The sequence below is a fragment of the Pectinophora gossypiella genome, chromosome 4, assembly GCF_024362695.1.
Source record: "Pectinophora gossypiella chromosome 4, ilPecGoss1.1, whole genome shotgun sequence".
NCBI classification, from domain to species: domain Eukaryota; kingdom Metazoa; phylum Arthropoda; class Insecta; order Lepidoptera; family Gelechiidae; genus Pectinophora; species Pectinophora gossypiella.
Window position 1 is genome coordinate 8805829 of NC_065407.1, and position 25984 is coordinate 8831812.

General features: G+C 35.9%; 5 protein-coding genes across 7 annotated transcripts; 3 read left to right on the forward strand and 2 right to left on the reverse strand.

The window, feature by feature from the left end:
* The first annotated feature begins 6209 nt into the window (after nucleotides 1-6209).
* On the forward strand, nucleotides 6210-7636 carry LOC126366541 (uncharacterized). Its single transcript, XM_050009690.1, has 2 exons — nucleotides 6210-6964; nucleotides 7510-7636. The coding sequence occupies exons 1-2, from the start codon at nucleotides 6409-6411 to the stop codon at nucleotides 7533-7535; spliced, it is 582 nt and encodes a 193-aa protein (XP_049865647.1). The 5' UTR covers nucleotides 6210-6408; the 3' UTR covers nucleotides 7536-7636.
* A 9-nt stretch (nucleotides 7637-7645) lies between these two features.
* On the forward strand, nucleotides 7646-10605 carry LOC126366531 (CCR4-NOT transcription complex subunit 7-like). Its single transcript, XM_050009676.1, has 8 exons — nucleotides 7646-7899; nucleotides 8156-8266; nucleotides 8354-8463; nucleotides 8537-8650; nucleotides 8757-8875; nucleotides 9235-9392; nucleotides 9562-9702; nucleotides 9831-10605. The coding sequence occupies exons 2-8, from the start codon at nucleotides 8156-8158 to the stop codon at nucleotides 9945-9947; spliced, it is 870 nt and encodes a 289-aa protein (XP_049865633.1). The 5' UTR covers nucleotides 7646-7899; the 3' UTR covers nucleotides 9948-10605.
* A 602-nt stretch (nucleotides 10606-11207) lies between these two features.
* LOC126366532 (CCR4-NOT transcription complex subunit 7-like) lies at nucleotides 11208-13233 on the forward strand. Of its 2 annotated transcripts, none has more exons than XM_050009678.1 (8): nucleotides 11208-11416; nucleotides 11551-11661; nucleotides 11735-11844; nucleotides 11913-12026; nucleotides 12152-12210; nucleotides 12298-12455; nucleotides 12554-12694; nucleotides 12768-13233. In XM_050009678.1, the coding sequence occupies exons 2-8, from the start codon at nucleotides 11551-11553 to the stop codon at nucleotides 12882-12884; spliced, it is 810 nt and encodes a 269-aa protein (XP_049865635.1). In that variant the 5' UTR covers nucleotides 11208-11416; the 3' UTR covers nucleotides 12885-13233. The 2 variants fall into 2 exon arrangements, with proteins under 2 accessions (XP_049865635.1, XP_049865634.1); XM_050009677.1 differs by having other exon boundaries at nucleotides 11209-11416; nucleotides 12092-12210.
* Nucleotides 13234-13441: 208 nt separating this feature from the next.
* Nucleotides 13442-19603, reverse strand: LOC126366500 (chromatin-remodeling complex ATPase chain Iswi). 2 transcript variants are annotated; one of them, XM_050009622.1, is made up of 17 exons: nucleotides 19422-19603; nucleotides 19069-19289; nucleotides 18562-18819; nucleotides 18355-18478; nucleotides 17988-18275; nucleotides 17571-17784; nucleotides 17213-17484; nucleotides 16903-17130; nucleotides 16459-16704; nucleotides 16250-16355; nucleotides 16026-16165; nucleotides 15527-15633; nucleotides 15121-15254; nucleotides 14926-15041; nucleotides 14559-14779; nucleotides 14312-14452; nucleotides 13442-14089 (listed from the first exon to the last, which is right to left on the reverse strand). In XM_050009622.1, the coding sequence occupies exons 1-17, from the start codon at nucleotides 19470-19472 to the stop codon at nucleotides 13888-13890; spliced, it is 3069 nt and encodes a 1022-aa protein (XP_049865579.1). In that variant the 5' UTR covers nucleotides 19473-19603; the 3' UTR covers nucleotides 13442-13887. The 2 variants fall into 2 exon arrangements, with proteins under 2 accessions (XP_049865579.1, XP_049865578.1); XM_050009621.1 differs by having other exon boundaries at nucleotides 16020-16165; nucleotides 19422-19602.
* A 3550-nt stretch (nucleotides 19604-23153) lies between these two features.
* LOC126366511 (FAST kinase domain-containing protein 5, mitochondrial) lies at nucleotides 23154-25792 on the reverse strand. The gene is made up of 3 exons (XM_050009643.1): nucleotides 23887-25792; nucleotides 23579-23799; nucleotides 23154-23243 (listed from the first exon to the last, which is right to left on the reverse strand). The coding sequence occupies exons 1-3, from the start codon at nucleotides 25505-25507 to the stop codon at nucleotides 23157-23159; spliced, it is 1929 nt and encodes a 642-aa protein (XP_049865600.1). The 5' UTR covers nucleotides 25508-25792; the 3' UTR covers nucleotides 23154-23156.
* Nucleotides 25793-25984: the final 192 nt, after the last annotated feature.

Genomic DNA, 25984 nt, shown 5'->3' on the forward strand with positions numbered 1-25984 from the left:
TCTGTTGTATATATTGTACATACATAAACTGAATAGCATATTAGGAATACAAGTGAGCAACTTGCAATTTGCTGATGATTTAGTTATATATTTTGCTGGGTCTGATATCCAGCATGTATCATCTGTTATTAACTCTGCTCTTGATAAACTAAAAAAATATTTTGGTTACTTAAATCTTGATATAAGCCCCGAAAAATCAAAAGTTGTGGTTTTTGGTGAGTGTGATTCTGATGTTGACGTTATATACAATAATGTTAGGCTGCCAATTGAAAATGAAGTTAAATTTTTAGGAATAATCTTTACTAAAAATCTTTCCTGGAATAGGTATGTTGAATCTGTGTTGGGTAGAGCATTTCAAGGCTATAACATCTTGAAGTCTTTATCAAGTATTGATCCAAAAATCTTGTTAATGCTGTATAAATCAATAGTGAGAAGTCACTTTGAATATGGTTTTTTGAGTTTTGCTTCTGATCCTAAATTGGTACATAAGTTAGATGTTTTACAAAATCATAATCTGCGATGTATTACAGGAGCAATGAGAACTACTCCAATTAATTCCTTGCAAATAGAATGCAACATTCCACCTCTATCACTCAGGTTTAAGTTTTTAAAGTTCAAGTTCATGATAAAATTATCTTCAATGCCTTCTCATCCTTTATTTAAAAAAATTGATTTTTATCATAGATTGCATTGTCCATCTAATCTCTCTAAAGTACCGTATGTGTTTCATGACTTCTCTAACATGATTGAATACAGGCAACAGCATACAATATATCAAACTAATAATAGTTGGATCTGTTATACTGGACAGTTTGAGAGCAATTTTTACAATATTAACATCCTTATTGATACTCACTTAAAATGCAAAGAAGAGGTGTACGAGCAGATAAGTAAATTTCCTTCACACAAGCAGATATACACAGATGGGTCTAAAACTGATAATAGTACTTCTATGGCCATATACATACCTAGTCGAAAATATAGCCAAGGTGTTAAGCTTCCAGAACAGATGAGCATATTTACTGCAGAATGCCTAGCTATTTTTGCTGCACTTCAATTTATTGAACATAATATTCGTGAATCCAAACTTTGGCTTATCTTAACAGACAGTATGAGTAGTCTGCGTGCTCTTCAAAATTGCAAATTTAACTCAAATTCCAACTACGTTTTGCATGATATTAAACAATTATATTATAAATTGAGCACTCAGAGCGACATCAATATAACTTTAATGTGGATTCCTTCTCACATTGGTGTAGCTGGAAATGAAAATGCCGATACTTTGGCTAGAGCAATTTCAAATTTTTCAAACGACTCAAATGTCAATGCAACAACCAGGAATGTTGCTATACCTCACACTGATTTACTTCCATACTTAAAACATAAATTGATGCTGGACTGGATGCAGAATTGGGAGGAAACTCTCAAAACTAAAGGACAGTGGTATGCCAAAATTAATAAAATAATTAGTCGCCCGTGGTTCACAAGATCAACATATCTTCATGAGAAAAGATTTTATAGTATCATGTCACGTCTAAGATTTGGACACTGCCGATTTAAATCACATTTATGTAGAATGAACATCATTTCATCACCGAAATGCTCAGCATGTAATACAGATCAAGATCAGACCCATAATCACATATTTTTTGAATGCCCAGCTTTTAGTATTCAGCGATTGATTCTGGTTGACAGATTATTGCATATTTATGGAACATCAGAAAGCATCCCGCGCGACATTCAAGACGTTTTGGCAAATATTGCAACATACAGGGACTTGTATGCTTTTATAATATCTTCTGAAGTGGAGTTATAAAGGGGATTTGTATACTTTTCTTGGATATAAGAAATTTGGATATGTCATTTTTATTACAAAGGATTTGAATTGAAAACATGGATTGAACATAATAGAACACGGATTGTACACGGATATTAACATGAAGAAGACGTGGCTTCGGCCTTGAATATTTTAGATAAGACACTTTTATAAAGGACTTGAAATAAAGAACATTGAGAAATACACAAGACGTGGCTTCGGCCTTATTAAGATTTGGACATGACAAAAAAAAATACATTAGACGACGGCTGCACGGCTTTGCCTTTGCCTTTCCCCAAAGGGATAAAAAAGTTAAAAAAAAAAAAATCAAACTTCAAAATTGCTTGTCAAACACATAGCTTGCTTGCGTTTTCGTTTATATTCTTTTGTTTTTTTTTTTTCGCGGCGAGGGTATTGGTTACTACACGTGCGGAAATTTTAAATTGACTTTTTTCACTAAAATTGGTTATTTCTCAAAGGAACTGTGTTGTTTTTGTGCTGTACTGTGCTGTTTTTGTGCTGTGCTGTGAGTATTTAGTGTTTTCTGTTGGTGATGGATGTGGAGGAGCCCCCAGATGGGGGCGGCGATTCTTCTGAGGAGGTGCGTAAGGGCATCAAACGTCCTAAGGATACATCAGGGGAGACTCCGCCTAAACGGGCTGGCGTACCTCCTGCGGCCTCAATCCAACATACTTTTACCCACCCAGATTTTGATCATGGGTCAAAATTAAAGTTCAGTGAACACGATGCTGCCCCATTTATAGTCCACGTATCTCGAGTTGAAGAGGATCCCTCAGCTGGTCTGACCATAAGGCTGCTTAAATTTGCGCAATTTCTATATAAAAAATCCGTTCAAGGAATTGCTAAGGATGGAATCAGGTCCGCCGGTCGCAACCGAGTCGTTGTTCAATTTGTTGATGCCAAATCCGCCAATGATTTTTTAGACAATTCATTGCTCTCCGAGAATAAGTATAAAGCAGTAATTCCGTCATACCACATTACCCGCATGGGTATAGTGAGGAACATTCCTATTGATTGGACCCTGGAAGAGCTTGTACTTGCCCTGGAATGCCCACCTGGTTGCCGGGTTGTTAAAGCGCGACGTTTGAATCGGAAGTCCGTGAAGGATGGACAAACAGAGTGGGTCCCGACCCAAACAGTTGTTCTAACATTCCTTTCGCAAACCCTCCCAGAGAGAGTATTTTGTTTCTACACCTCCCTGCCTGTAGGTATATATACTTTGCCTACTATCCAGTGCAACAATTGCTGCCGGTTTGGGCACATAAAGTCTCAGTGTCGATCAAAACCTAAATGCTTTAGGTGTACCCAGCCACACCCTGGAGAATCTTGCACAGTCCCAGACGAAAAAATTTCTTGTTTGTTTTGCTCTGGTTCTCATCTTGCTACATATGCAAATTGTCCCGAACACTTGCGACAGAAGTCTATAAAATTAGTTATGTCCGAGGAAAGTATTCCTTACTCAGAAGCCTCTCTTCGTTTCCGTCCGGTTCGTCGCACTTTTCGCGACACTGCTGCTGCAGAATCCACTCCTCCTCGCCCTCCTATGAGCCCCTTGTCTCCTACTTATCACGCCATTGAATCCCCTCCCTCCACTCCAAGATCAACTACATACAGGAAAACTGTGGTCCGCAACCGCTGGTCCCCGGCTCCTGTAATTAACGGGTATAATAAAGAATTTCATTCCCAAGCTACAGCCACCCCAAAGTCCAGTCAGCCTAATGGCTGTGCACTTATCAACTCGAATCCAGAAGTTTCCTTCACTGACGACGACATTGAATTAATGTGTAAATCATTAATTCACATTCTTTCTAGAAAGGTCAATCATTTACCGAACAATATCGCAGTAATGTTGCAACACTTAAGAACTCTCTTACCCTCTATTTCTTCCACTCAAAATGGCCACTCTTCTGCAGTGGAACAGCAAGAGCATTAATCATAAGAAACATGAAATTATCAGTTTAATAAACTCTTTTAAGCCTTCAATTCTAGCCATCTCGGAGACATGGTTGAAGCCGGGTTCTCGTTTTAGACTTCCAGGCTACTCATGTCTCAGAGATGATTGTGACAATGGGAAGGATGGTTGTGCTCTCATTGTCAAATCTTGTGTCACGTATTCCCTTATTTCTCTTCCTCCTCATTCACCCTCTTTTAATATTGTTGCTGTAAGAGCTTTGAATGTTTCTTTTGTCTCTGTATATGTTCCCTATGCTAGATCTCCTATTTTCAAAGAAATTGATTCAATTCTTTCCAACTTGCCCCCTCCCCTGGTTGTGGTGGGAGACTTTAACTCTCATCATACAATGTGGGGTTCTAGATCCTGTGACTCATTAAGTTTTTCTCTTCTCGACGTGATGGACAATAATGACCTATGTCTTCTCAATGATGGGTCTCCGACTAGGAGAACTTCCCCTCTTCAGAACCCAAGTTGTGTTGACTTGTCCTTTGCATCCCCTTCTCTTGTTCCTGGAACTTCTTGGAGAATCCTTTCTTGTTCTCATGGTAGTGATCATCTTCCAATCATTATTTCTTTCCCTCATTGTGTCTCTATATCTCCCTCTCCTGTGCCTCCTCTCCTAAAGTACCGCCTTTCGAAGGCAAATTGGCCAGAATTCTTGTCCTCTGTTAAACTTGGCACGGATTTGATGCCAGAAGTATCAGAACTAAATTATATCCAGCTCTATTTTGATTTTATTAATATATTACTTACTAGTGCTAATTCCTCAGTCCCTATTAAGAAAGCTCCAAAAGATTATCTCCCCTCTCCACCCTGGTGGGATTCAGATTGCACAGAACTTATCATAAAACGGGATGAATCTGAGGAGTTATTCTTAAATCAACCGTCTTACGAAAATTATATGTCTTTACAAAGAGCTAATGCTATAACTAAGAGAGAGTTCTCGCGAAAAAAACATGGGGGATGGAGAAGCTTTTGTGAAGGCTTATCTCCGCGATCTCCTCTTTCCTTGGTTTGGAGAAATATGAACAAATTCCGTGGTTCTTTTTCTAATCATTCTCCCTCCTCCAACGACTGCTCTTCTTGGTTGGATGACTTTTTAGACCATTTAGCTCCCTCATATGTACCTTCAGAAGACTCTTTTCCATGTTTTGCTTCTATCTCTTCTTCTGATCCCTTGGATAATCCTTTCTCTTTTTCTGAACTTTCTTCTGTATTAAAACACCTTTCTGATTCTACCCCTGGTGTGGATGGTATTCCATACTCTTTCATTATTAAAATATCTGACTCTTCTAAAAAAGTTCTTCTTTCAATTTTTAATAAAATTTTCGAGACAGGAATTATTCCTGATACTTGGAAGCAACAAATTATTGTGCCAATTTTAAAGCCTGGCAAGGATCCCAAGGTTGGTTCATCATATAGACCTATCGCTCTGTCTTCCGTGCTCTCAAAGATCATGGAACATCTCGTCAAAAACAGGTTAGAATGGATATTAGAAAATAGAGGTATTTTATCTAAAACACAATTCGGTTTCCGTAGGGGATCTGGAACTCTGGACAATCTGAGTATCTTTTCGACCGAGGTTCATTTAGCCTTTTCTAGAGGACAGCACCTAGTTGGTGTTTTTTTGGACATTTCATCAGCCTACGACAACGTTCTTCTCCCGCTACTCAGGCAAAAAATGCTCAATCTGAGTATTCCAGCGAGGATGGTGAACTTTATTTGCAATCTTTTCATGGCCCGTTCCATTTTTGTCCGCATCCAAGGTGAACTGTTACCCTCTAGAACTGTTTGGAAGGGTTTGCCTCAGGGTTCAGTCCTGAGCCCTATATTGTACAGTTTATATACATCTGACTTGGACAAATCAGTGGACTGTTTTTGTAGCATACTTCAATATGCAGATGATATAGCCCTCTATTATGCTTCGGATAACATTTCAGAATGTTCGGTTCGCTTAAATGCTGCCATCCGCTATCTCAATGAATGGCTTTCATTACATGGCCTTACTCTTTCAGCATCTAAGAGCTCTGTTGTGGTGTTTTCAAGAAAGAGAGATATTCCTTTTATTGATATTGTTCTGGAGGAAGAAAGCATTCCTGTCTCAGATAATGTTAAATTTCTGGGCTTATATTTTGACTCCCGGCTTTCTGGTGTCGAACATCTAAATTATATTAAAAATAAATGCGAGAAAGGTGTAAATATTCTTCGGGCCCTTTCTGGAGTCTGGTGGGGATCTCACCCATATACCCAGAAATTGTTATATAATGCTGTAATACGCAGTCACTTTGATTATAGTTCTTTCTTACTTGAACCTTGTAATAAGAAAGCCCTTGCTTGTTGGGATAAGATTCAAGCCAAGTGCCTACGAATTATTTCCGGAGCGATGAAATCCTCTCCTATCAATGCCCTTTAGGTAGAGTGTCTTGACCCTCCACTGCTTCTCCGTAGACAGTACTTATGTGACAGATTCTTCTTCAAAATTGCCCAAAATTCTTCCCATCCTCTAATTTCTTGTCTCACACAACTATCTAATCTTATTTGCTCTTCCAGGTATTGGTCTCATAAACAATCTCCATGTCTGTATAATAGTTTTAAAAAATTTAATGAAGGTCCAAAAATGTTCCAATCTTCCTCCAACCCCATGTTTGGTTTTGATTATGAGGCTTTAATCTTTCAACCTCAAATCATTCTGAACATTGGTATTGTCAAGGGAGACCCTGCTGCAAATGTACAGTTTAATAAAATTGTAGAGGATAAATGGAAAGGGTGGCTTACAATATTCACCGATGCTTCTAAGGAGTCTGAAGAAGAATGTGTAGGCTCAGCAGTATGGGTCCCTCAGTGGAAATCCTATTTAAGCATTAAATCCCCACCAAAAACTTCCGTATTCACCGGTGAAGCAATTGCGATTTATGAAGCAGTAGTCATGGTTAAATCTCATCAGCTCAATCGAACTGTTATCTTTTCCGATTCTCGTAGTTGCCTTGAGGACATTATGAAATTTCCATTCCGTTCAAAAGAATTACTTCCAATTAATTTGAAAACTCGTGAAGCATTATACAATTGTCATGCACTAGGTATTGAAGTGGTCCTTGTTTGGATACCTGGGCACTCTGGGATAAAAGGGAATGAACAGGCGGATTTATGTGCCAAGTGGGCCATTCGCTCCAGCGGTGAGTCGTACGATTTTTGTTATGCCCAAGATTTACGCTCCCGTGCCAAATCCGACCTCTCCGAGCAATGGAATGTCACATGGAATACTTCTCGACTTCGTAAGGGAAAATACTATGGCGAACTACAACCTGATATCCCAGTTAAACCTTGGTTTTTTAAGTTCCGCGAAGCAAGTAAACGCACTACTTCTACTATTATTCGTTTGCGACTTGGTCACAACTGTTCTCCATCTTTTTTGGCCAAGATAAGGGTGCGGGACCACTCATTGTGCGAATGTGGATATGAAGAGGGTACCATTGATCACATTTTTTTCAATTGTCATAAATACCCTCTTTCTCTGTATGATTTCTTGCCCAACTTTATCCCTCGCCCTACTAATATGTATAGTGTATTATCTTATGTAGATTCCCCTTTTATAGATATTTTAGTTAAGTACATTGAAACTTTTAATATTAAACTTTAGTAATTGTTATTTATTTTATAATATGTAGTATAATAATTACTATATCTACTAACTAATGTGCTTATGTCTGTTTGTTCCTAGGTTACACAACCGATCATTTGGCCTAAACTTCTGGAGCTCCTGTACACTGAAAATGTGTATTTCCCAACCCTGACGCTGGCAAAATTGTCCCTGTTGACAGAAGCCATTTAGGAGAGAAAAAAAAAAAAAAAAATATATTCTTTTCAAAAATCATTTAACATAACGATTAATAGTAATATTCAATAAGTGTTCACCAACTAAATTAATTAATCATTAAAAAAACAATAATATTCATTTGCATGAAAATAACCTAGGTAATTGTAACAATCATTCATAATACGTTAAACTCTGAATTTTGCATTCTACGGACTATAACCATACAAATCTGGAACCACGGCGTCGAAAAAAACTGAAGAATCAATCCTTCAAGAAACAGACAACCGATTCAAGGTAAGAGATAAAATTGTATTTGTACCTACAAGTTACGCGCGCGATTGTGAATGTACAGTTTACGTGATGCAACATTTCGAATGAAAACTATTGCTAAACAATTAATTTCCCTCGCAATGTGAGAGACAGTGATAAGACATGCTTTAGTCATGTTTACTTTAGTAAATCTTTACAATAGGCATTTTACAACTGATTTAACCTTGTTAATATTTTGTTAGAAGCGTTTGGAGTTTAATATACAATGTTCCGACTTCAGATGCCTGCTGCTAGTTTCGGGTCAATATCCCAACTGCCAGCCAATGGAGACTGTGGTATAAAAGATGTTTGGAATCATAACCTCCATGAAGAATTTCAAATCATCAGACAGGTAATTAGATATCCATAGAACACCGATTGAGTTATGAATTTATGTGACCTTCAACCTCAATTAATTTGTAACATACCTCTTGCATAGGTTGTACAAAAGTACCACTGGGTTGCGATGGACACAGAATTTCCAGGAGTTGTTGCACGACCTATAGGAGAGTTCAGATCCACAGCTGACTACCAATATCAACTGTTGAGGTATGTCCAGTTCCATCTTATTAGTATCACATAGGTTATACTTTGGTTTATTAAAATTAAATGTAATTTGCAGGTGCAATGTTGATCTTCTGAGGATAATTCAACTTGGACTGACATTTATGGATGAAAATGGCAAAACTCCCCCTGGGTATACTACCTGGCAGTTCAATTTCAAATTTAATTTGCAGTATGTATAAAACCTAGATAGAATAATTTCTTACAAGTGATAAAACTTCATGTTATTGCATTTTTTGTCTAATCTATTGTATATTAATCTAATTTTCTTTTACTAGGGAAGACATGTATGCACAGGATTCCATAGACCTCCTCCAGAACTCTGGATTACAGTTCAGAAAACATGAAGAAGATGGCATAGAACCCCTTGAGTTTGCTGAGCTTCTCATGTCTTCAGGTAATAAGAAAGTATCATAAATGTTGTTAAATTTTGATTAAAAATCCATTTGGGCTTGTCAGAGTTGTTTCTCATAACATTAAGGTCACATGTTTTCTTGTTTGTACCTATTGGCTGACTTAAAGCTGTGAATAATTTTACAGAACCTCATCTGTGCCTATATGTATACATATAGTATATTTTGTAACAGAAGATTATCTACTTTTTACCATAACACAATAATAATTTCCCACTGCCATTCAGGCCTTGCTTTGATGAATCTGAGGATTTTCTACTAAGACTTTATTTTCTTATCCATAATTAATATTCTAATTGTTGAATCTGAATTAAAATTTTGATCTATGGTGTGTGTGTTATAGGACTCGTTCTTATGGACAACATCAAGTGGCTGAGTTTCCATTCTGGATACGATTTTGGCTATTTACTGAAACTACTCACAGACCAGAACCTCCCTCAAGACGAAAATGACTTCTTTGAGAGCCTGAGACTGTATTTCCCAACTGTATATGATGTTAAAGTGAGTTAATTTATTTGTATTAATAGTTAAATTTTCAAAAGAATAATAATTAAAAATGTAGTGAATATTATTTCATTTATAACTTTGAAAAAGGTGTTGCTTTAGAAAATTATATTTAAGAAATAGGAAATACATACATAATTACTTACCATAACTTTTCCAATTTCAGTACCTGATGAAATTGTGTAAGAATCTTAAAGGAGGCCTTCAAGAGGTGGCTGACCAGCTAGAGTTGCGACGCGTCGGGCCTCAACATCAAGCTGGTAGTGACTCACATCTCACTGGCATGGCCTTCTTTAAGATTAAAGAGGTACATTTCATTGTTTGTTATTGTTTCTGTACTATTTATTACACTCCATATTTGTTATCATGTGTGATTGTTACAACATTTTTTTTACCATACTGGTGTTTTGTTAAAGATTTCTGTCATATTTTCAGATATTCTTCGACGACAACATTGAAAGCTCCAGCGGTCACCTGTACGGGCTGGGCGCGCCGTTCTCAGTGAACGTAAACAACTTCCAAGACAATGGAGAAAACGGCAACTCCTCCTGATCCGGCGACTCTGTGTGCGTCAACAATCACACGCCGCAGCCACGCGTGTTCCACCTCACTGAGTGAACTCGACAAACATTGTACATAGTTGTGTGGGACTCTACTGTAATATGTTACCTAACAGCAATAAGGCTTCGAAAGTAATCAGTGCAAATTAAGTCTAGTTTCAACCAGCCTGCTGCAGATTACCTGTTACGTTAGGGCCTATGCATGTATCTAACTGCATATGCATGCAAGTCATAAGTGGGTACGCTGTTCACAGAAGCTATATGTATTTGTCCAACTGAAGATACTTTTATCTATTGATTTAAAGTAAAAAGAGTTTTGTAAGTGATTTTTGCAAAAACCGACACATCAGCATTTGAGCAGAAAAGTAGTGAGAAATTTTAAGATGACTCAGAAATTATGTGCAAGTTATTTATTGATAAAACTTTCGTAATTCTTATTTCATTTAATAAAAATATTTGACTAGACTGTTTCACAGCGGTTTATTAATAGTATGTACTTTACACATCATAGTTTTAAGGGATTATTTTTTGTTAAGATTTTATCAATTCATTTTATATCTTTCTTATGCTATAAGAATAGTTTGATAGGTATCTATTATTTTATACTGTTCTACAAAGAAAGGTATTTAATTATAGAATTTGTGAGCAAATTCCTGTTGTTTAATTTATAGAACATTGAATTTATACAAATATAATATATTTTGAAGATGTTAACCTCTAAATAAATATAGGTTAGTGTTTGGCGGTCTGTCGGTGTCCCATGCTAACCTATGATGTTTGTGGCCCAAACTCCACTGGGCTATTCGGAACAATGGGAAACGCAATAAAATATAACACACAGTGTTATATTTAACATACCGTAAGGAATATTAAACATCACACAAGGCTGTATGTGCAAAAAGTCTTTTTCATCCGGGAATAGTTTAAAAAGTAGGTACGTTACCAAACGTCACGTGTCGAGTGTTATTATATTGGAGTATTCAATAAACAAAGTGTATCTGCCTATTTTCGCTTCGTGTCAGGAAGCCGCTTCATAACTCAAAAGTTTATGCGGACTTTTGAGTTAATTCGTTTGGGGTTCGGAGTAGGAGTCTACTCCGAGGGTGGGGGCTTAGGTTTCATCATCATCACCTTTCATCATTTCATTAATCATCAAGAAAAAAAATACGTCAGACATGGCTGTATGGGCATAGTTCCCTTTGCCTTACCCTTCGGGGAAAACCAAACCAAAAAAAAAAAAAAAACGTCACGTGTCAATATTTTGCAAAATCTTCCAATATTTCTTGTAAATTGTAATAAGTACTTATTTGAGTAAGTAAAATGATTTACATTGAAATTCGTAATTAAGTATATCAAGGAAGTTAGAAGTTTGTTTAGCTGACTGAAGAATTGCTCCTGAATCCGCACTGCATTTTTCATATCGATCGTTGTTATTTACGGACTACCGTCAAAGCCTCCAAGGTAAGGCATTTGTAGTACCTATTCAAACTATTTATAATGCACTATGTTTTATCCCTGATACGCATAACATTTCCAATATTTTATCTTGTTACTTTGTATCAGATACAGAAACCCAAATAGGTACCTATTTACAGATGCCAGCTGCAAGTTTCAGTACTTTGACTATGAATTCTATTAAAGAGGAATGTTCTATCAAAAATGTATGGAATCACAACCTTCATGAAGAATTTCATGTAATTAGGCAGGTTAGTATATTTGTTGTGAATCTCTAGCCCTTCACTCAAAATATGTTATTAACAAATAAAACTGATGAAACAGATTGTGCAAAAGTATCACTGGGTGGCCATGGACACAGAATTCCCAGGAGTTGTTGCCAGGCCCATTGGAGAGTTTAGATCCACAGCAGATTACCAGTACCAGCTACTCAGGTAAACTACCAAAATTAATAAAATAATTTTAATTGTATAAGTCCTAGAACAATAATATTGTTTTGCAGATGTAATGTGGATCTGTTGAGGATAATACAATTAGGCTTAACATTCATGGATGAGAATGGCAAAACACCACCCGGATGTACTACTTGGCAATTTAACTTCAAATTTAATTTACAGTAAGTACTTATTATTTTTTCATTTTCCTAACTGAGAACTTGTTAATGATATTTTTTGTTGCCAGAGAGGACATGTATGCACAAGACTCGATTGATTTACTACAAAATTCAGGTCTTCAATTTAGAGAACATGAAGAACATGGAATAGAGCCATTAGAATTTGCAGAACTTCTTATGTCTTCTGGTAAATTATATTTTCTTTTGTTATAAATCATATAAATATTATATTTCTTTATTTTTTCTAAAAAGCTGTAAATATATTATATTTCAGGCATTGTTCTAATGGATAATATCAATTGGCTAAGTTTCCACTCTGGATATGATTTTGGTTATTTATTAAAGCTGCTCACTGATCAGAACTTGCCTCAAGAAGAAAATGACTTCTTTGAAAGTCTAAGATTATACTTCCCCACTGTATATGATGTAAAAGTAAGTTTTTTGAGGATGGTCCTCTGGTTCTGCTATCAATTTAAAAACCTAAAGCAATTTAAGAAGGTGTAGTGATTGTACTATTTTTATTATTACAGTACTTAATGAAGTTATGCAAAAACCTTAAGGGTGGATTGCAGGAGGTGGCAGACCAACTAGAATTGAGAAGAGTGGGGCCACAACATCAAGCAGGATCGGACTCTCACCTCACTGGCATGGCATTTTTTAAAATCAAGGAGGTAAAGATTATTAAAATAGACATGTCATCTTTTTCCAAATTATGCAAATGTTTCTAAGGAACTTTTGTTTCAGATATTCTTTGATGGTAATATTGAAAGTACTAGTGGGCACCTGTATGGTTTGGGGACTCCTTTTGCAACAAATGTAAATAACTTCCAGGACAATGGTGATAATAGCAACTCATCCTGATCAGATCAGATACTCATTACTACATTCACATTACAGCGTAATGTGTTGCTCAATCAAAGTGTGAGCCTTCAATTGTGATAATATATTGTTATATTATGTTTTACTAGTCTAGAAAGTTAATGGTATCAGCATTTTTACTGATATTTGTTACCAAAACTCTTCAATCAATATGAAGTTAAAACTATAAGAATAAAGAACATCAAGCTCTCATAACTTCTTAAGTATTGATTGTTTTATGATAGTAATAATGTCATGCATGCTAGCAATGCTATAAAAATGATGTCTATGTTATAATAAGAAATTTAAAACATTAAGATTAAAAAATATAAAGCTCAATATGAAGACTGTATACTTTGTTTCATTTGTACACTCTAGGAAATCAGTGTACTTTGTAAGAGCTAACAGTTATGTGAACACCAGAAAGGGCCTATTTTGTACCTTAAATTAAATCATGTAAGTAAATCAGCCATAAAACTTGCTATACTAATTTTGGCAGCATTCTGCCTGGTACATAAAGTCAAAGCCCTCATTATAATTACAAATAAAAACAAATGGGATAGATTCAAATGTCACTTTATTGGAATATAAAATGACGTGCAAAATTCTTAAAACATCTTATTTTACTCAATCATCTGCTAACAATTTATGTCTATTATGCAAATAATCTCTGCATCCAGTGAAATTGTCTGATCAATTATCACGATTTATAAAATAAATATCTCACTCAAAATCAGAGGAATCATGCAAATTATTGAATAAAATATTTATTTTCCACATTTGTATTGTTTCAAATTTCAATAATTTTAAAACACTAACACACAAAATACACATATAAATAGAAGAGATTTCAATACTGTAAAATGGATATTAAAGGCCAGCTCATGAATGCTATTTTAGAATAGATTACCTTCACTCACTACCACTGCTAATCACTAGTGTTTTTGCACTAACGTCTGATTGTTCCTCTGACTTTGTTTACAGGAACAACCCTTTTAACCAGATTTCATTTCTTCTTTTTCTTCTGCTTTTGGGCAGTGTCGGGAGTATTTTCGGCCTTGCGTTTGCCAGCATTCGCACCCTTACCAGTTGTATTCCCTCCAGGAGTATTTTGGTTAGCATTTCCGCTTTTCTTCTTCTTTTCTGCGCGCTCTTTTTCTTCTAATTCCTGATTTTCTCTCTCAATCAACGTGATCAAAGTGTTGCATCTAGAAATAAAATATTTTCCATCACTTACCTATGCATCACAAACAACAGTAATACATAATATAATACCAAATGGTCAAGGCGCTTTGGAAGCAGTCAGGAAGGAGTACAACTGAGGTTTTTACAACAATGATTGCTTCTTGAAGGAAGTTCATAAAGTTTTATATGTCACTGAATCAAATGTTGAACCAAAAATATATTGCATATGTTGATAAGAGGCTTACCTGCGTTGCAGTTCAACTGCAGTGCGCGACTTGAGGAACCAGTCGAACCGGAACTGCGGCGCGGCGTGCACCGCGGCGCGAAGTTCCTCGTATACGTTCTCCTTGTCAAAACCCAGCTTGTGCAACATACATACCAGGAACCTAAGATACAGATACACGTTAATTGCTTAACCAAAGAAACAAATTATTGTTGTCCTAAACATGTACCACCACTGTCGAAATTAAAGAACACATGCAAATTTATTACCTGTCTTCTTCCTCCACATAATTTTTGCCCTTATTGGTACCATAAGATATTCTAAGTTGATGGAATGGTGCTCTGTATCGAGCCATTTTAGCATCTAGTGCTTTCTTGATAGAAGCTCGTCTTTGTATTTTGGCTTCGCCCCTTTCAATTTGGCCCATGATCCTGTCGATATCTTGCAGTTCGTGACACCTCTCCCAGAAAACTGCTGAGTACTCCATGACCTGTACACATTGAAAATTTACTTTCACACAAAGCGTTAATTACAACTTGGCTGATGAATATATTATTAGCCATAGTCACAAACATATTAAAAAGGAAAGATAATGGCTTTCGTATAAGATAGATACTAAAGGACTGTCATATTTACCTCCTCTGGTGACTTCCCTTCCACATCTTTTGCAATATTTTCAATATCATCTCGACCATATTTTTCATTTGCCTTTATGAATTGGTTGAAATCGCGCTTTGTCCAGTTAGTAAACCCTAAAAAATATATAACGTGAAAAATTTGGTCTTACTACCAGGAAGTACCAATATAATATCAATATATTATAGTACAAACCTTGAGTGAGAAGTTGTTCTTTCTCTTGGACCTCCTCCTCTGTGAGAGCTTCAGCGTCGTCAATCTTACGCTGCTCCTCGCGTTGTATCTTCGCAGCGTCCGGACCTAGTTCCGGATTACGGGGCACTTTGTACCTAGAAAACAACATAAATTCAAACTATTTACTACAGCCAGGTAACATGGCATAAGTTGCTACTCTAGCAATGTCTTATAGTCTGTTACGTTGTGTGGCCAAGGTTGTTTCCAATAAATTTCATTTGTCTTGCAGTGTAAATTGTAAAGTTTAAATGCTCCTATTATGTGAGTGTGAAATGTGAGTTATATTTACTTCTTCTTTGCGAGTCGATGGCGATCGAAACTAAATTTTTGCTGACCAATAAGTTATATTTACTACAACATAACTTACCCTAATGTTTTTCGGTAATGGTATATTTCTTGATCCAGCAGCTCAAATAATCGAGGCGGGAAGAACTGGAAATCTTGCACAATCGGCTGCTTGGGTGGTCTTGGTGCCTGTACATAGAGAAAATAGAATAATAGATTGTTACATTACTAATATCTATTGTTAAAGTATATACCCCTAATATAAAAAATATAGATAGATATAATAAAACTCCACTAGGAAAAAGCATTGCATAAATATTTCATCATAGTAGAAAGAAGCTTTTATGAATGAACTTAATAGTTATATAATATAAAGACAGGTCATATTATGTAACTAGAATGCAAATAAAAATGTATTTATGGAGCTATTTAATTATATGGATGTACAATAGTATAAAGAGCTAATATATGATAAAATTACATAAGATATGAAGATGATAATTATGAACATAATAGACCCTCCACCAAACGTCGAGACTTCGCTGATCTCCTTTTAGCTCTTTACACTTATTTACCTGTACCTTGGGCGCCTTGGGTTCGGAGACGCGCAATGCCTCTCGGAAGTACGCGTCTACCGCATAATTAGCTTTACGTTCACGTTTTGGCGGCTCGATCCAACTGCCCAGCGGCATCACCTTCTGCTTCTCCCTGTAATCCTCGCCTAAACACAATCACAAATCAATTTAACATATTTCAAACTTGTAGTAAACAAATATTTAAAAATGAAACAGTGAATATGCAAAACCTTCAAACTGATATACTGAATCAGTTGTAGCTCCAGGGGTATCCATCGAAAAGGCTCTTAACGACGATTCACCAAGGCTTTCCAACTTTTGCTTCAACTCTTCAGTCTGAAAACAAGTTGTTGCAATTCAATACTTATTTTATTTATCTTATATTCGTAAACATAATATAAGTTTTCTGTAAAAACTGTTTCTATTCTACAATACATACCTTGGTTTCTCCCTTAGCCAATATAGTGTCAATGTCTTCATCTGTGATTTCTGAATCTTTGGATGAAAATACGTGGTTAGCTCCGTGTCTGATCATGTTGAGCATTTCATCTTTGTTCAGTTGGTTCTTGGTGTCGACGAGGCGTCCTGACTGGATGACCAATTTGTCCAATCGCAGCTTCACTTCCGCGCGCTCTACTATTTTTTCTTCGACTGTATTTTCTGTGATCATTCTAAATACTCGCACCTAGAAAAAATACAGAATTTTAATCAAAAACCCTGAAGAGATGAAAAAATATGGTACCTGGTACTTACCACAATTTTTAGTGGAATATAAAGTATATTTGCATCGCGCATAATAAACATTTTGTACTTATAGGCATATAAAATATCAGACACACCAAAAATTTTAATTTTGCCTTCTACTCTAGTTACTAAAGATTACCTGCTTCATCTGTCCAATACGATGTGCTCGGTCCATAGCCTGCAAATCCATCTGAGGATTCCAATCAGAGTCGTAAATGATGACGACGTCGGCGGACGTCAGATTAATGCCCAAACCTCCGGCGCGTGTAGACAACATGAATACAAACTTCTCACTGCCCTCTGAATTATATTCTTCTATTTGACGATTCCTGTCTTCATGGGGTGTTTGGCCATCCAGACGGCAATACTGTAAATTGATACAAAAAATAAAATACCTAATAACACTAAGGGGATTAAAAAGCTTAAAATCTCAAGTCCCTCTATCAAACCTTGTATTGTCTCCAAAGGCAGTAATCCTCCAAGATATCCAGCATTCTAGTCATTTGTGAGAAGATTAATACTCTCGAGCCTTGTTCTCGCAGTTTCGGCAGCAACTTGTCGAGAATCACCAGTTTGCCACAGTTGTACACTAAATGCTCATCAGTAGTGTAAGGTGGGCCAGGCTCAGCTCCATCGAACAAGTATGGGTGATTACAACATTTACGCAACTGCATGAGAATATTTTGCAATCGCATCTTTTCCACTTTACCAGCACCATTTACTATGTGTGACAAAAAATTGTTCAAGTTAGCAACCAAAAACTAAAATTCAACATTTTCTTGAATAATTGCACCTATAAAAACCTACCAATATCAATATCCTTCATTAAGACCTTTGTGTACCAATCCCTCTGCATTTTGCTCAAACCCACATACACTTTAACTTCCTTCTTGGGTTTCAATTTTTTTTCCACTTCAGATTTAAGACGTCTGAGTAGGAATGGTCTCAACACAGCATGCAAACGAGCTACAAGCTGGTTGTCTCCCAAAGCCGCATTGGTGTTAAACCAGGAATCGAAGTCCTGAAATCAATCATGTTAGACAGAAAAATAAATGCTACATTAATAATATAAACCTAAGTCTAGCAAACATTTAGATTAATAAGGGCCTTAAGGGGCTTTTGGTGGCTCAATAATAACCCTGACACCAGGAATCCACATCACAACCCACACAATAGACGAAAGTAAACATATTTTTTTAAAACATTCAACAGGTAGGTACTTACATCAGAACTGTTAAAGACATCTGGAAGCAGAAAATTTAGAAGTGCCCACAGTTCATGAAGGTTGTTCTGCAGAGGGGTACCAGTCAGTAACAGTCGGTTCATGCTTTTGAATTCACGGAGTAGTTCAGAGAGCTTAGACTTCTCATTTTTGATGCGGTGAGCTTCATCAATGACCATGTAACGCCAGGTAAACTTCTTGAATACTGATCTTTCTCTGATGATCATCTCGTATGATGTAATACAAACATCCCAGTTGCCGGGCATCAATGTTTCACGTATAAAAGTGTTCTGAGAAAAATAAATATAATAATAATACAAAATGCTTGTAGGATAAAAAAAAATAATAGCCACAGAATAAATTTAATACCCTTGTTTCTTGATCACCAATAAGACATACTGCCCTTAATGATGGGCACCACTTCTTGAATTCATTCATCCAGTTAGTAAGGGTAGATTTTGGCACAATCACAATATGTGGTCCTGGTATATTCCTAAAAATTCAAACATAAATAATGTTAGGTGTGTCCTTTGACTCAAAGAATATCTTTTAATTTTACATCTCTTGAATACTCACTTGAAATTTTTCATGTAACCAAGCAGAGATATTGTTTGAAGAGTTTTCCCAAGACCCATCTCATCAGCCAAAATGCCATTTATCCCATTCTCATAGAGAGATATCATCCAGTTGAGACCTCTCACTTGGTAATCTCTCATTTCCCCATTTTTAATATAAGGAGGGGAACTTTCAAAGCGAAATATTGTTTTTTGCTTTGTATTTGTTTCTGCCAGGAGCTCCTCATCTTCTTCCTGTTCTGTCTTACGATGGCGATGGCTGTAAATTGATATAATGAAACACAGGCATAAAAACAAGATGTTTCAATATAACTGCCAGTACTTAATGAACATACTGACACTGAGACTAAATGCTGAGAGCAGTCAGTTTATTAGTGAATTTAATAGATAATAAGAAATAAAATAAATAACTTAAGTGATTAAACTGAAATTAAGTTGTAATAATATATATTACAGAACCCTGTAAAATAGCATATTAAAACTAAACTTGAAACACAAAGTCACTCACTCTCCTGCTGAAGGGTCTTCCTTCGGTTCATCTTTGATCTTTTTAGGCCTTCCAGCCTTGCTTTTTGGAGGGCTATTTGATTTGGGCGCATTAGTCATGAAATGTGAAAAAATTTCGGTCTGCTTCAATAAAAATTCGAATCTCTTTGAGCGGTCTGTTTCAATTTTGCTTTCAAAGTCGCCTTCTTTACCCTTAGAAGACGTATCGCTGGACGATCCATTCTGGAGAAAAAGCATACCTTATCAATTATTTTGCCATTTAACGGAAAAACAGGGCTCCCAATGTGGGAACGAAAAGCTAACAATGAATGTTTTAACATGTGAAAGGAACAGGAATAGGTTTATGCTACTTACTGAATTATCTCCAACATCTGCCACATCCATGGCTTCTTCTGTTTGTGACATATTGTTAGTTTTTATAGATGACTGCTTCGCATATATACGATTTCCATAAAATTATCTCGAACAAAACGATACAAAACCTTTCGCCGCAACCGGGCGCGAAAACCTGACACGAATGACATAAAATAAAATATGGCGGTCGAACAACAGCGTTTGCTTTAGTGCTGACCCACTGTATAATACTACGGCACAGATCGCATACGTGCTATACTCGGTTGGTATTGATACAAATATTTAAGGGTGCTACCACACCAACCGAACGATCACCAGCAATTTGTATCATTTCTGTTACTGATTATCGATGTCGACTTGTCCATTTTATCGGCGATTTTGATAGATTGTTGAAGTATGGTAGCACTTTTACAATACTATTAGATAATAACAAAACAGTTACAACTTCCCTGTTAGTTATAGGCCTTCGTCATAGATAAGTAGTGACTGATTGATGCAAGGATTCTGTGGTGTGAACACCACATTCTAGGTGATTTTGCTGCATTTTCAGAACGGATTGGCGTTATGTCAGATTACCTATTACGTCAGATTTTTGTTCTTCGACTATAGTCTAATTATTATTATAATTATTATTAACTATATAATTATTAATTATATAGTCTTATTCTATAGAATAACCAAAACAATAATACAACGAACAACACACACACCGCCCACGCCCACACTCCGCCCGCACCAATAAGACCTTGGATTACCTCCTTATGTGGTTGACTCTCTTGCTCACACGCACGGAATAAGACGACACGTGTTCAATCCCGCCAGAGGCCCGTATTGTGCTATGGTCCAAACAAAATGTATGGCACAACCACCTTTCAATAGTTGAATCGTGCTTCCGAATCCGTTGATGAAGCAACTTAACACATATATTATTGCCGTTCTTAATTTGTAGATCAAAAATTAATATTTATTCTTAAATAAGTTCCGGATAAAGCATTGAGTCTGACAGAAAATAGCATATTATAAGATTGAGATTAATGAGGGCATTGTCGCTACGTTCTACTGTTCTACGGGCTACGTTCCCAAAAAAATATAAAGATGGCACTGTCGAGATTTAAAGTAATAATTAAGTATATAAAAATACATGTTGCTTGATATTTTAATCACATTATGTATATAGAATGATGTTGCTACCTATATTGCTTCTCTTTATTTTGATCAGAATAATAATGGGTGGAACATGTAATTGTGCCTGGGTGTAATAACAAGGGTCATTATTTGCACCCAAAAACAAAAATAAAAGATGCATAATGTCTGTCATCCATGGAATTAGAAGGTTAAACGAAGGCAACTTACAGCGCCATCTATATTGTTTTTGAGGAACTTGGCCTAGAAAGATCCTAATTCTTTAGGGCGATACATAAAAAGAGTAATCCAGCCTAAACCAATTTTTAACATTGACTTAAATACATAACAAATAAATAACATTTATAAAAAATATATTAAGGGCAATAATTTCATAATATATAAATATCCCAAAAAAATCCCATAGTCTCCGCTTACCCCGGTGGGAAATAGGCGAGAGTTTATGTATGTATGTATACGCGGGTGCTACACTTCGTATATATCGCCTGTAACTAATATTAAATATTAAGGTACATACACTTTTAGTGATTTTTAGTGATGTTACTATTGTCTCACTACATTGACTTATTATTTATTCGTAGGTTACGACCACAGACCAAGTAGAAATGCTACGCATCAGACGGAAATGTTCCATAGTAAAAAAAATTGCTCTGTGGAAACTGCTCTTATAGAACATGACAGCTATTTTTTTTTAAAATTGAAGTATTTGCTTTGGAAGTTAGTAGCTTTGGGTGGTAGCAATTTTAGCCTTTTAAGCCTAAATCACCCTCGTGATAAAATCTAATTATTTTCATTTGGAATGGGAATTTGAAATGAAATAGGTAGTGCTATTTATTATTAATGGATTGTTTTCTGGGTCTCATGTACTGAGAGTAAATTCTTGCACAAGTTGATGCCAGACTTTTTAGTGACAATCACACGCCTTCTTCGTCTAGGGCGTCGAGGGGTGGAGTAAATGGGTGCATCTGAAATAAGAAACAAAATAAAAAAAATATTACCTCGCAACAGCTCTAAATCGACAGAAACAAATAAACATCCTACTACGCCACACCCATACCTAGTCCATTCTATCGAGGGATTTTTTTTTGTGTTCTATCTGTAGATAAATATGAAAAGTAAAACAACATCAAAATAATTGCCCGTAACTGAATATTTGTGTATATCATACATACTAATCATTGATTCAAGATGTGTAAAACTTACACTTTCGACTCTTGTACGTTTCTCTGGAACTTGGACTTTGCTGTAGGAATGGTCTTCATGCAGTCTCCTCTTGCAAAAATTGTGCTCATTAGAGACATTTTCTGAAAAGTAATAAATGTTTCAGTGAGTTGCATTCTCAGACTTCTGCCACTGTTCTTTTCGCCACCAACTGTCCCAAAGACATAGGACAGACCAACTTATCTGAGCAGAACAACAAACAGAGCGTCAATTGTTAATAGAATAGCCACTTAATAATAAATAGTGTGATACATTATTTTAAATAACTCTGAGGGTACTTACTGGTTGCATCGGCGTCGTGGTGTAAGCCTTGGAGCATATCAGTAGTGATCTCATCAGCACTAAATAATTTTGGATAGGCGTCGACGCGGAGGCGAGATCTCACGCGTGGCGATGAGAAAAACCTTTTCTTCTTTCGTAAGACACTTCGCAATCTTTCAGAACCAATGCGCACTCTACCCATTTTTGGAGTTCTATCTCAGATTTTGGAAATCTATAAAAAATTACGTCCTTTCGTCTACTATTACAACTCACAACACTACACTTATAGTACATGGTGAAAGTTAGATAATACAGCTTCAAAATTGAGGCAATAAGTTACGGAATTAAACGAATTAAATGTTGTGGAGGAACATTGAAAATGTCATGTCGAACAAGATGGCGACTGGTCTTTGCACTCTGGCATGGCAGGCGAAATAGGAAAGAAGTATGAAGGAGGGGCGGGGTGGAACTGTCATCTTCAATATGAGCGCACCATAGACAATGCGAGAATGATATGTATGAAGATAACCACCCATGGTTACGACTATGACTTTATGACAGAGTAAACAGAGTTTGTGCTCGGAGCTCACGAAACAAATCGATTATTGAAGCGATTCAAATCGAGTAAAATGGTGCAACCCAAGGAGGGACTTTCCTTGGATTTTCCCAAAGAGCATGGTCTTTGGATTTTCCAGACTACGTTTCCCAAAAAATATAGATCAAAAAATGTAATGTAATGGCAGAAGCGTATATAAAAATAATTCTTACTTGATATTTGGATCAGATACATATACTTTGCTACCAATATTGCTTCACTTTATTTTGATCATCATTTATACCCAATAACAAATATAAAAGTTGCTTATGTCTAGTATCCATGAAATTAGAAGGTTAAACGAAGATAAATCTGTACAGCGCCATCTACTATTTTTTTTGGGAACGTTGTCTGGAAAATACCACAGTGGAAAATATGCGTGTCTACGGTGAATGTCGTGCGTATAACCGTTCCGTACTATTTTTTAAACTTTTCTTCGAACTTTGATGATCCATAGGAGAGAACAGAATAATACAAAAAGTAAGATTTACAACTAAAATAAAAGACATGAGTCTTCATTTTAATGCCTCTTTTATTAAATTATTTAAATAGGTAGTTTTTTCTTCTTTTGTTTGCAGCTGAATGTAAGCAGACCAAGGTACCTGAAATACAGAAAGTAAGTACATAGGTAGTTATAGTACTGTCATTTATTTTCTAACTATTGCTGATTTTTAATTTATCCATAAAATGTTGCTTTTTCCTACTCTTACACTACACTGAATGATTAGGTATCACGAGAGACATTTAAACAGCTAACTCTTAAATAAGCAAACTGCTTTAAAAAGCAAAATGAACAAAATAAAAACATGTGAACAGTACCTAGCTAGCTAAGAATGTCTTGATCAGAAACTTTTAATATTCCTAAATTACCTACCAAGCTACCTATAATATGGTATCAAAAAATTTCAAATACTGTACTATGTAGGTATGTACTTACCACGGTTGAATAGAATCCTAAAGCATTTAATTCTCTAATTTTCGAAAGGACATGCCCCGATGGTGTGCCGCTCCCCTGTATTACAGTATTTCGTCCAGCTATCACTAGCACAATCCAACGGTTATCATCTGGTGGTGTCCTAATTAACCCAAAGTCTTTATCTCTGATCTTTTCATTTACTGGGAGTGGTGTTCCACTATGACTGTTACACAAAATTATATCTGAAAAAATATATAAGTGAGATAAAGGTATAATTATGTATTAATTATTAATAAGTAATTTACAAAAATACTCATATCTATACCCACCTCCTCTCTGATGGTGTGTTAGAATATGATCACCTTTAATATATTCACTACCTCCACGATCTTCTTTCAAAACATTATATACATCTAGAAACATTTTCTCTGTAACATTATATTGTTTTTTGTAATTTTCATCTGGCACATAGTCAGTGTATTTTTTTGCCAGAATTGTTGCTACTTTATCACTGAGTCTGTTGATTTCAGTATCTGGATGAAATATTAGTGAAGTGTTGTGTATTGTTAATACTTCTCTTCCATATGAAAAACAATGTTTCCCATAAGTGTGTAGCAGAAACTCTGGATTCAGAACTTTTTTCATTAAATCTAACGGATATATTCCTAGTAGCCCTAAAAAACCTAAACAGCAAGCAAAAGACCTTCCATATTTTGTAACTTCCTCCTGTCTATTAGGACTTTGAAGCTCATCAATTATCTTTTCAAAGAAGCACAAATTATCTTTTTCAGGAGGTTTGAAATTTAAAGTTCCATAAGTGAGGACTAGTCTTTCCAAATCTTTCAATCTAGCACTTGGTAACAAATTGATCATTGTATGTGCAATTTTTGTCAGACAGTCTTCATGCAATGTTAATGTTGAAGTTCCCACCAAAGCTAGATGTACTATACACATGACAGATAATCTATGAACCTCATGTTGTAGTGTATCCAATAGTCTGTATATTTTGTCATCTGTGTTTATTTTAACTGAATATCTAATCACTTTTAATAGTGAAGCTAATGAAATTTCATTTATATTGTTTGAGTTATCAATGATTCTATCAATAATTCTTCCAACTAATTCCATACTCCTTATAGGTGTTTTACTTTTGAAAAATCCCATTGACATAATTGCTATGTCATCCAAGGATAAGTCTTGCAAGCATTTTTGCATACGAAGCTCTATATTATGCATATCAAAGGGTTGTTTTCTCACTATTCCTATAAAAAATAAAGTCTGCACTAACTGGCCAGGTGCCAAATGTTTTTCTTTATTTACAAGCCTTTGTACACACTTTTGAGAGAATTCACTTGCTCTTGTTACATTTAGCATGAAAAATAATGAAAGAAAAGAAAGCATTTCATCATAGCTCCAGTCCTTTAGTCTATTGAGACATGCATCATCCAGTGCTGCCCATACTTCTATGTAGTTTCTAGTACGGATGGACTCTGTTTCTGGCCATCTTGCAAGAGAATAAAATAATGTTACCAAATCGTTATCTGAGGCATTTTTTATATTATCCGTCAGGTTATCTATGAAATTGTCAAATATTTTATTAGATATGCATATATTTTGTTCTGAGCAATAACATCCAAGAGTTGAAAATACTTCAAACAATTGCTTTGGTTGATATGTCGACCAATTTTCCTTCATCAGGTCTTCAAATCTCTCTTTCGATAAAGTAGATTTCTTGTCTTGAATATTTAAGCTTATTGTATATCCTTTGTTTTCCATAATTTTATAGGCATATTTGTTTTCATGTTCCACGAACATTTTCACACACAAGTTCACATTATTATGAAAACATTTATGTGGTATTTGTACTTTATTCACGGAAGTGAATAACACTTCTTGAGCCCCACATTTTTTGTATAATAAACGTCGCATAATTTTCGATGCGGAGAACATGATTTAACTCTAAGTTTTTGGTATAATATTTTATGTTAAAACCTTTAGTTTCATTACACCCACCTTGGAGGTTATGTTTTTTGACATATTGCCTATCTAATTTTCCTTGGAGGAATGGCACAGAACTTAAGCACGTAGAGCCCCATGTGTGTGATGTGCAATTTATTATTTTACTTTGGACTTCGGGTGATCAGTCTGTAATGTCCTAACCAACCCAGAGATAACAATGTGATTGAGATATTACCGGGATTCCGGATCGTGAGCCCAACACTCAAATCACTGGACCACGGAGGCCGTTGGGCGAGCGGCGAGAGCTTCTGACGATGACAGTTCATTACATAGGTAACGCTTAGGTTTAGTATCATATCTAGTAGGTAGGTACCTAATTAGTTAGGTAACGAAAGTGTTACGGTTACGTATGACATCCCGAAACCTTCCTAAGTACTAAATAAATTATAGGTAAGTAAATAAAAATCC